The sequence below is a fragment of the Mytilus galloprovincialis genome, chromosome 7 (genome assembly GCF_965363235.1).
Source record: "Mytilus galloprovincialis chromosome 7, xbMytGall1.hap1.1, whole genome shotgun sequence".
NCBI lineage: Eukaryota > Metazoa > Mollusca > Bivalvia > Mytilida > Mytilidae > Mytilus > Mytilus galloprovincialis.
In genome coordinates this window covers 22,488,688-22,500,770 of record NC_134844.1, presented here as the reverse complement: position 1 = coordinate 22,500,770, position 12,083 = coordinate 22,488,688, and the positions used below count along the sequence as shown (strand labels likewise).

Here is a 12,083-nt window from a genome sequence, read left to right as displayed (position 1 = left end):
ACACAAAATATTGTTTTTGATGTCATTGTTTACTTAAACTTACCAATAAATTTGAAGAAATTAAATTTTTGGTGAAAGAGAAATATATTCAGGCTATTTTGAGCAATAATTTACTTGTCTATGAGTTTGCATTAAAATTCAGGATTAATGCGCTCCATAGTATACTAATTAATGATTTCCAGAAAACCAAGGATTATTTTGGTAAAATTGTAGTATCTGTGTTCTGAAAGTGAGATTTTCATTTTCTTATAAGACTTAAAAGAGAGTTAAAAATTGTCATTATACATGTACAATTCAGGATAAACCTGGTTTCTATGCAGTTAAACTTAAGTTAAAACATTTAGAAAGCTGTGAAAATTGCAAATGTGGTTGAACAGAGAGGGATTTTTAATTGATGGTCTGACACCTATAATTGGGATATCTTTATTTAGAATCTGCATTAATTCTCAAGACAAAGCTGTTTATCATGTTCTACAGTTGTTCGATATTTTATGCTATTAAAATGGGCAACTTAAATATATGTATATTGCAGGTGCCTACTCAGAGGAGACAGCTTTAGATAGGTTCAATTGCGGAAAATGTAAACAGATGTTTGAGGATTACAGCTCGGACAAACTGATTATTTTAATACTGAATCATAAGCAAGAGTGTCCAGGAAAACAGGTTGGTGTAGTATCTATGATGAGTATATTTTCAATGTATCTCATTCTTATCTGATGACTATTTCAGTAAATCATATTTTGTTTCTGTAAACAATGTGATAATGCTTGATTTTGTATTAGGTAGCGTACGACAGTCATACGGAATATCAAATTTTAGTATCATGTCAACTTTTTTTTTATCAACTTTGATCATTGGTTCACTAATAAGAATGATTCTTTTCAAGTATATTCCTAAGAAAAATCAACATTTGTGGCAAAATATCTATAAAAAACATTTTTGTAGAAACTATCTGGTGGATACTTGTTTCAATGGCAATAGGTTTATATATCCTTCTATATTAAAGAATGGTCATTTAGAAGCTATTATATTCTATTTGATTAAAAATGTCGATGATATTACAATAATTAAAAAAAGTGATCGAGTGCACCCTAGTGCCAACAGGTATGGTAAATGACTCTTGGTAAAAAATCCCGATAAAATGTAAATAACACAACTTCAAACACATTTTACCACAGCAGTGTATTTGTTAAACTCTAGGAAAACACTTTAGTGCATGAACTATGAATTTTGTGTCTAAATGAACCTACTTATGGATATTTTTTCTACGAGACCACACCAAAACAACGACAGCCATTAGTACGTGGATGAACTTTTATCTAACATTTTGAATTTGGCTTTGATGACTTTGGTGATGCAAATACGCCTCACAACTGGTCTCTAACTTACCAACTACAAACTGAAAACCAAAATATTGATATTGTACATTTATATATATTTATATATATAGTGATTGTTTCATAACTGAGAAGATGAAGGGAGGCGACTCCGACGAAACTTACTCAACAACCCCATTAAACATTAAAAAACGTCGACGCCGAAAATCTTCAAAACCATCACCGTCGTCGCAAGTTGAGGACAAGAGACAACGTACAGATAGTGAAATAAGCTCCGAGTCGGACACAGACAGCGAGTCAGAACAATCAGATTGTTATTCTAGAGGAAAAGACGAAATGAGTAATCCATCAGACTTGCTTCCTAAAGTATCTTTGACTGAAATTGATATAGTTAGGATAGCTGAAACTGTTAAGCAGCTACTGAAAGACGATATTGACAAGACCGTCGAGAGGGTTGTAAACGAAAAACAAAAACACTTAATTGACAGGATAAACAACATAGAAGAAAAACAATGTAAACTGGAAACAACCCTTAAAATAAAAACAAACCAACTAAATGAGCTGCATGTAAAAAACACTAAACTACAAGAAAAAGTTGACGATCTCGAACAGCACAGTAGAAAAGGTCTTCTCCGTCTAAGTGGTGTGCCTTTTTCAAGAGGTGAAAATACTACTGAAAAGGTGATTGACATAGTAAAAAGGATAGGAGTGAACATAAAAGTTGATGACATTAGCGTAAGCCATCGCACAGGAAAATTCAGGGAAAATAAAACTCGCCAAATCATCGCAAGGTTCCCAAAGCATGATTTAAAAGTCGAAATTTTAAAATCGGCCAAGAAACTTAGAGAAATACCAGGTCTTCAAGATATCTGTATAAACCAAGACCTAACAAAGACGCGAGATGAAATAGCATTCAAAGCTAGAGCGTACGTGCGCAACCATAGACTCAAGGCAACCTGGGTGGTTGATGGAAAGGTCATGATAATTGGGAAGGACAACAAAAAACACGCCGTCACACGTATGTATGATCTGAATGAATATGTTTTCCAATCCGATAACTTTACTGAAATAAACGAGATTGAAGACAACCAAGAAACAGAAATGCAGTACGCGTCAAATGGTCATGACAGGGTCAGCGAACAACCAGCTAGTGACGTTCCTGTTTAAATTTATACGAGTGCTCTTTGTTTTATAAATGATCAACCAATTAAAATCGATGAACAAATATCACATTTACAATTTTCCTCTACAGCGAAAATTTTAGATTAATCAAGCGTACACCTGTACTCATTTGACTATTAGTACTTATGAAAATGTTAATATTGTTACTTTGATACATGTAAAAAAAAATGCTAAAAATAGTTATGTTCTATACTACATGTAATTCAAAGTGTCATTGTATTCTACCCCTTAGGTCGAAATAAGTTGTATTCCCGTTTCTCGTTGGCTTTTTACTTACTTTTTTTTTTTGTTCTCTCCCCCTTTTTTTCCTTTTTTTCTCTGGTTATGTTGTTGGGTTTTCAGTTGTTGGTGGTTTTTTTTTTTCTGTTTTTTTTTTTTGTGTTTGTCTTATTTTCTTGCATTGTTTAAGCTTTTTTTTTGCACCCTTTACTCAAAATACCGGAACTCCTACAATACTACAATACTATTTTCTGATGAATATCAGTCACGATGAATAATTAAGAAAATTCACTTTTGCATAAGTTATATTACAAAGAAATCAAAGACGATTCTTCTTAGACTTAGCCTACAATACTCCAACTGTTTTTAGTAAATCAGGGTGATACATACATACTCACCTCTAAGCAAAGTTGAATTAGTTAAAAAGATCAAACTCACTCAAAAAGCCTTTGTTCATTGCTTATTTGTAATCAATTAAAGCACAAAAAAAAAAAAAAAAAAAAAATATAAAAAAGTATATGAAAAACTTATTCTCATATATTTTCTCGATAAACGATAAGTCTCTTGATGTCCAAACAGAGTTAATACTATTTATTTTCTTTAAACAATACAACTATGTTTGGCACTGTTGTGGTAAAATCCTGTTTTTCCTGTTACATGTTCCACCCCTTTTTCATTTTGTATATATTTTACTTTTTCCTACTTACTTTTTTTTATCAGTCATCCACGTCCTACTTTTTTATCAGCTGTTGACAGTCACTGTTACCTCCAACACACGACCCGATTATAACCATTTTTATATTATGAGCACACTAAGCCCCCACGCGTGTCCTATATTACACAAAGTATCTACTATAATAATACCGTTATGTCAAACGTTGACCTAATTACATATAGGGCACGCGTTGGGTCAAATTACTCGCGGTCTACTCGATTGCCTAAGCATCTACGCCTAACTATAGATCAACTTGTATTATTACTGATCATATCAAAGTACAAATCTTTTGGTGTACATTTATATGTTCTATGTCGAATAATATGTAACATTGAAATAACAAAGTTATTTTATGCTTTACTGAATGTTAAATTGAACTATTACTCAAAACAAAAACATAAACTTGACGATTTTCAGAAAATGAACTTGAGTGTATTGTCGTCGTTGGTGATTTTACTGATCATCTTAATTATTGCCACGTGTTTATGGTTGTTTTATCTCATGTATAGAGCTGGTGATATAGAAAAAAATCCCGGTCCAATTTTTAATTCTACAAGTAGTTCAAGTAGCTGTTCAACACATTCCGACTCTTTGCTCACTGGTAGTCAGTTCCTAACCTTTACATGTTTAAATACACAAAGTTTCCTAGCGAAACGAGACTTAATTGAAGCTGAGCTTAGCGACAGAGATATTTTGTTATTTACCGAAACCTGGTTTAATAAACACACTGATGACAGCAATATCAAATTGGAATCTTTTAAAAAACCATACAGAAATGATAGAAATCATAAAGCAGGAGGGGGTGTGGCTATTTATGTGAAAGAAAATATTTTTAGTGAAGAAAAACCTGAATTTAAAATAAACGGATTGGAATGTGTTTGGGTCAAAATACATGTTAAAGGAACAAATATATTATTTGGGAATTTTTATAGACCGCCAGATTCAGATAACCAAACCTGGGAAAAAATAAACTATTCAATAGATCTTGCCATTAATTCGAATGCAGATAAAATTATAATTTGCGGTGATTTTAATGATGACCAACTTAATCATAGCAAACAAAATCTTAGAGAAATTTGCAACCAAAATAGCTTATATCAAATAATTACTGATGCTACATATTTTTGCGAAAAGTCAGTGTCGCTACTTGATCTTATTATGGTAAATGATCCGGAGGTAATACTTTACTCAGAAGTTGGTGAAAACATCCTCGAAAATTCTGTACGTTATCATTGCCCTATAAGTGCAGTAATAAATATCGAAAAACAATTAACAAAATCCTTTAAAAGACACATTTGGCAATACCACTTAGGCGATTATGAATTGTTTAAAAACGAACTCCTTAAAATAAACTTGGATTCTCTAATTGATAATTACAACATTAATACCGCGGCAGTAAATGTTACGGAAAAAATTCTCGAAGCGGCAGCAAAATCAATCCCGAATAAAATGGTTCAGGTCAGGAAAAATGATCCACCTTGGATGAATTCAAATATAAGAAAAAGGATTCGGAAGCGTAAGAGATTAAATAAAAAAGCAAAATTAACAAACGATGAAATTGATTGGTCAAATTTTCGACGCATAAGAAATAAATGCATAAACTATGTTCGATCAAGTAAAAAAAAATTCTTAGAAAAGCAAATAAATAAAGTTGATAGTATTCACACAATAAGCACTAAACAATGGTGGAAAACCATTAAAAATTTGATCGGACTACCAAACAAAAAATCAGCATATCCCACTTTAATTTTCAATAACCAATATATAGAAAGTGATTACGACAAAGCTACATATTTTAATGATTATTTCTGCGCTCAGTCTTCTGTTGATGATTCATATAATGTATTACCAATATTAGAAAATGATGAAATTAATAAACTAGAGGAACTGGTTATAAGTGAGCAGGATGTTGAAGATGTGCTTTTGAATCTTGATATTTCAAAAGCTACTGGGCCTGATTTAATCAGTCCAAGACTACTGAGGGCGGCAGCAACTGTCTTGAAGTATCCATTTACAAAACTTTTTAATCTATCCCTCTTAACAGGGAGGTTTCCAGATGTGTGGAAACTAGCAAATGTTATACCTGTTTATAAGAACAAAGGTGGCCCAGAATTTTTAATTAGTTATAGACCTATATCTTTGCTGTCTAACATTGGTAAGACAATGGAGAGATGCATTTTTAAATACCTTTTTAACTTTATTATTACAAATTCTTTATTAACAAAATTCCAGTCTGGTTTCATCCCTGGTGATTCGACAGTAAACCAACTACTGTGTATTATTAACGATTTTGGTAAAGCATTAGATGAAGGGAAAGAGGTCAGGGTAATCTCCTGCGACATTAGTCGAGCTTTCGACCGAGTTTGGCATAAAGGCTTACTATATGAGCTTAGGAAAATAGGAATTAATGGTAACTTGTTACTTTGGTTTGAAAGCTATTTAAACTCAAGAAGGCAACTGGTTGTCATTGGTGGAGAAACGTCCAATAACGAACATGTCTCAGCTGGGGTACCCCACGGGTCTGTCTTGGGTCCTATTTTATTTCTCATTTATATAAATGACATAGTTAATGACATCGAATGTGATATAAAACTTTTTGCTGATGACACCTCAATTTATATAGTGGTTGATAACGAATATGAAGCGGCAGAAAAGTTAAATAAAGATATTGAGAAAATACATAATTGGTCTAAGCAATGGCTTGTCAATTTCAATCCAAACAAAACAGAAATAATGACCATTTCAAAAAGGCATCAAAAACCCCACCACCCGCCAGTGTATATGGATACTAATACTTAGTATCATAAAAGAATTTGAGTCGCATAAGCATTTAGGGGTTATTATAAATGAAGATGGAAGCTGGAATAATCATGTAAAAATGATTATTGATAAGGCTATTCCTAGATTAGCATTATTCCGGAAGTTAAAGTTTAAACTTAAAAGGAAACATTTAGAAACTATTTATTTATCTTTCATTCGCCCAGTCTTAGAATATGGGGACATTGTCTGGGATAATATACCTAATTATTTGAAAACATCTCTGGAAAACTTACAACTAGAAGCAGCAAGAATCGTTACAGGTGGTACTAAGACAACATCGAGACAGTTGCTGTACGATGAAACCGGTTGGGAAACTCTCCAGTCTCGGCGTGACAAACATAAGTTATTAAAATTCCATCAAATGTTTCACGGAGATTGTCCTGATTATCTTTCTGTGTTAGTCCCAAATCAGAGACTAGATCTACATGACCACAGGACCAGGGGGTCTTCAAATTTACAAACTGTATTATGCAGAACAAGCTATTATCAAAAGTCATTTCTACCAGCCGTAGTAAACCTTTGGAACAATATTCCTGACGACATCCGTCTAAATCAATCAAAATCGGGTTTTAAGACTTATCTCTCTCAAAATATTAATAAAATACCATTGTATTTTCACTTCGGCTGTAGAAGAGAACAGATATGCTTAGCAAGAATAAGGCTCCAGAGTAGTGTTCTAAGGGACCATTTATTTAAAAAAAATCTAATCGAGAACGCACTGTGTTCCTGTGGTCGAGTAGAAACTACTTCTCATTATTTCTTCAAATGTCCAAAATATATTGAAATTCGAAGGGATACTATCGGGACGATCTCTTGTTTTAATCTTAAGATTATCTTATATGGGGATGGTCTAAAAGCTGACGAGGACAATATGCAAATATTTCATAAAGTTTCTGAATACATAAATAAAACAAAACGTTTTGAAAGTTAATCTAGTATATGTATATATATTATATATTTATACTTTTTTTTTAAATATGATGTAAAATCGAGTGGATTGTCCGTTGTAATTGATCGTGGTCGAGCGTGTGTGTTGGTTCCAGTGACTGTCTAGAAAAGTAAAAAAGAGTTAACTGTTTTTGTCGTTTGTTTTTTTTTTTTTTTTTTTTTTCCCTCACTTTTTATTGTTTTCCTTTATTTTATTTGTTTTGTATTTTTTGTATTTTTTTTTTATTATTATTTTTTGTTTTGCGTGTGTCTGTTTATTTATTCAATGTATCATATGCTACCATAAAATGAATATACTGTTGGCACGTAATATTGTATGTTAAATAAATTTTTTTTTGTTTTTTTTTTAGGGAGACGGATTTATAAAAGTTTTTCCAAACTTGTTTCCGAATCCCATATTTGAACTTTATGTTACATTGTAATATTTGTCTTGACATTTTTCATTAATAAATACTGTTTAAACTAATTAAAAAAACAATGTAAAGACAATAATTAATTTTTTTCCATCATTACATTTCTAAATAATAAATAGGGACGAAAAACAAAAGCAATCAAAAATCTAAAGTTATTTCATGAATTTGACAATTAATTTTGACATCAAATGATTTTCGTGAACCAAAGCAAAATATATTAGGTCTAGTTCATAAAAGAAATACATTAATATATCACTGATGTCCGATACAGAAGGGGAAATAATTCTTACATGGAGTCTTTTAGATAGACTGTCCCAAAGATTTTAGCAAGTTGAACTATTGCTATGTAGGAAATACCTTCACGAGAGAAAAAAGTGTTCGTAGAGATAACAATAACAATAACAAAGGTATGGACAAATATCTGCTCTATTAATGAAAATATATACAGCGTACTTACACTTGGACTTGTGTTGCATGGCCCCGTAAGATCATGATGCAATAAGAACCATATAATACAATCTTGCACTAGTCATGCTAAATTAGAGGTGTAATTCTTATTCTAGACAAGACCACAGCAATGAAGTTATAATGATCGTCGTGTTTACGTATATTCATTCACATTTCGTCGTACATCCCTTTTCTGTTCCACCTTGAGTTTTAATATTGCATATTATTATTCGTATATGTGTACTCAAAACAGTTTTTATAATGTTTTGAATTTTGGTGTGCTTTAATGAACGGATTCACATGGATAGTGGTCAATGTTTGTAAGGTTGTTACATCGTTTTGACTTTGAGATGAGAATTGAAGGAAGCAATACATACTAGGATTTAGACGAAGAATATTAATGTCACAAGATAAATAGAAAATTTGGTCCAGGTTTGACGCTTTGGACGCAAAAAATGAATAAAGTGTTATTTTCAAATGATACAACCAATAATGTCATGTACCCAAAAGTCTAAAAAAAGTAAATGTCAACTTCATATTTACATGTTAAAATCCTATCTATAAAGATCTGTTTTTGTATATGCTTTCAAACCTGCAAGAGACTATGGATTTAAGATTGAGGGGAATGTTATTTTTCACAAATTTTACGTAGCCTTGGAAAACAGCAATATGATATTGAAGCTGTTCTAAAGATGCATTCATCTATATTCATTATATATGAACAAAAGCAATGTATATGAAAAAGAATGAATTTGTTCTATGTTTTCCTTTTCTTATTTATAGGTTAGATCGGCAACACCAGAAACAAGTAGGGACCATTTACAAGGTATGTTCATAAGGGAAGAATACACATTAGCCTTAAATAAATACGTTACCCGTTCTGATTTTTATAACTCCGGATGCGGATTTGACAGTTATTGTCGCTTCAGTGGTGCTCGAGACCAAAACATTTGTAATTGCCAAAACTGCATGCTAACATTAAAGAGTTGATAAGATCAAATTGGACTAAAAGATAAATCCATATTCGAACAAGGATTCAATGCATAAATTGCTGTCTTTAAAAAGATTAATCAAATTGTATAACAGCACATATCAATAAAAAATATCTGTATTACGATACTGGAACCGTAGTACTGGCTTCTTAGGTAGTGATACTCAGAGACAAATCGTTCGCAAGCTGAGGTATTGAATCAGTGTAGTAGTAGTAAAAACCATAATGGTACAAACTTTCTCACAAAATTCGCATTTGACAATTGATGTCTCATCAATGATGCTCGACGCCAAAAAAATTAAAATACAAAACGTTGAAAACCTACAAATGATAATGCTAAAAAAGCAAAACGGGGACCATAAGCTAAAGCTAAATTCAGAAAAGAAATCAGAAGTACGCATTACCGAGATGCAATCCGTAATACAAAATCATTTCCAAAATGATATGACAAAATATTTCGATGAATGAAATGTCAAAACAGGGTTTAAATATGAAACATGAACATATGTACATAGTTTAAACAATTACCGAGACGACCAATACACACCTATTTATGTTTCCGTTTACTTTGAATGTTGTGTAAATTTTAACGCTGTGTGATATTTTAAACTGACTGCTTTTTAATTGTTTTCTTTTAAAGAAATTAATGTTAAAGAGCTAAAAGTTAACATTGACCGAAAGCTAAAAAAATTGATGTCTCAAGTGTAGACTATAGAAATTTAATAATGAAGTTTGTTTACTCCCTACTACTTATCATAACACAATTGATACAGGAATAACGCGACGAGTGTCAAAAGTGGAGCAGAAAATTCTGACTGAATTGTATGTTTGATATATAATTTTAACTAGAATTGAAATATATTTTTTTTATGATATAAAAATAACACCAAAAGCTATGTTTTTTTTCACTTAAAGAAACCAGTATCAAAATTGAACTAGAAGGTTTGAGCGAAAATGACGAAGATAAAACTATTCAAATTCTGAAAGCTACAAATGGGTTAGAAAAGCAGACAATTTCCGTTGAATCAGTAGAAAAAGGAAGTATTATCATTTGGGGCAGAATATCCAAGGCATTTTGTTATGCTAAGACCTCAGTTGCTGATGTCGTAGAAGGTTTTCTAGGATCATTCTTCATTTCATACCCAATTGAAACTAATGATGCAGTTGATATTACAGTGAAAGTAGGGGTAGTAATAAATGAAGGTATGTTTGCATTATGTAAATTAAATTATATAGAAATAATTGTTTTTAAGAGCTGAAACAAAACATTTGATTTGTCCAAATCGCTTATCTGAATTCTAACTCTTTAGGAAAGCTAAAATAAAAAAAAGATAACATGAATACCAATGTTATATTTATACCTAGATATGATAGCGGTATGGCACAGACAATCACGAATCATGCTTTGTTCTTTGATTTGGATGTTCGCTTGTCATATTTTGGATTTTTTGTCAGATTTTTAGAGCTCTCTCGTTTTATCTATTAAAATGCCCTAACAATTTTGCCCACTACCCCTATTTTTCTTTTTTTTAATATTTTTTTTACATGTATAACTACAAGCCATCTGTAAAAGTCTTATTAAATCTTTGTTATTTTGTTATATTTTTTTTAGAACTTGAACTTGTTAATGAAAAGGTTATGAAAAAATATTTTCCCCGCAACAATTTCAATGGCTGATATCTCGAAAACAATCACACCGATCTAGATATTTCCTTTTATCAATTCCCTATCATTATATACTAGTGTTTTGAAAAGCTTGTTAATTTGAAACAGAGTAGTGAACGTCCTAAATCATGATACGAAATTGACCGATACAACTACATCGATTTCAAAATGTGCTAATGTACACTGAAAAGAAAAGAAAATGAAATCGTTGGCAATATTTATTGTATGGTTACCTTTTATATTGTTTTTTTTATGTTTTATTTATGGGCATTTTGTTTTCTGGTCTGTGCGTCCGTACGCTCGTCTGTTTGTTCGTTCGTCCGTCCGTTCGTTTATTCGTTCGTTCGATTGTTCGTTCGTTCGATCGTTCGTCCGTCCGTCCGTCCGTTCGTTCCTTCGTCCGTCTGTCCCGCTTCAGGTTAAAGTTTTTGGTTGAGGTTGTTTTTTTTTATGAAATTGAAGTTCAATGAACTTGACACTTAGAACACATGTTCCCTATAATATGATCTTTCTAATTTCTATGCCAAATTAGAGTTTTTATCCAATTTTCACGATATAATGAACATAGAAAATGATAGTGCGTATCGTGCATCCGTGTACTAGGGACACATTTTTGTTCAAATTAACAAAATGTCTATTTTTAAAAATCCCAATATACTGTTACAATTGCCTTTATAGTCCAAGTGAGGACAGTTATGATCTTTTTGTTTCACTGTCAATACTGTCCTGAAAAAACAGGCGAAATATATGTCAACTTTACTTATAAAGTTACATATTGTTGTTTTCTTGTATCAAATGAACACCAAGGCAAGCACGCTAATTAGCATATAAACAAATTTTACAAACATGTATATGCGATTTAAACATAATTTTATAATCAAGTCAGCACTCAAAGCACGACCAACGAGTGTTTGAAGATCTTAATTAAAACACGTAGGAAAAATTACATTATTATCTCGTCAATACTGTAATTGGAATAAAAATTGGTATACCATCCGACGGTTTTCAAATTGCAAAAGTTGCTTTCTTTAAAATAAAAAAAGAAAACCAAAATGTGAAGATGGATTCTTTTGTAGTGATTACATCAGAGACAAATCTTTCGAAAGCTGATGTATTGAATCAGTGTAGTAGTAGTTAAAAATACAAAACGTTGAAAAGCTGCAAACGATCTTGCTAAAAAAGCAAAACGGGGACCATAAGCTAAAGCTTAATCCAGAAACGAAATCAGAAGTACGCATTACCGAGATGCAATCAGTAACTAAAATTCCAAAATGTTATGACAGAAAATTTCGATGAATGAAATGACAAAACAGGGTTTAGATATGAAACATGCAAAAATGTACATA

At 31.8% G+C, this 12,083-nt stretch overlaps 1 protein-coding gene across 1 annotated transcript in view; it reads left to right on the top strand.

Moving 5' to 3' along the window:
* Positions 1 to 519: 519 nt before the first annotated feature.
* Positions 520 to 12,083, top strand: part of LOC143084155 (uncharacterized) — a 65,180-nt gene continuing 53,616 nt past the window's right edge. Inside the window, exons 1-3 of the mRNA XM_076260562.1 lie at positions 520 to 663; positions 8,865 to 8,907; positions 9,988 to 10,275. Of these exons, the coding sequence (XP_076116677.1) occupies positions 520 to 663; positions 8,865 to 8,907; positions 9,988 to 10,275 (475 nt within the window). The remainder of the gene's footprint in view (positions 664 to 8,864; positions 8,908 to 9,987; positions 10,276 to 12,083) is intronic.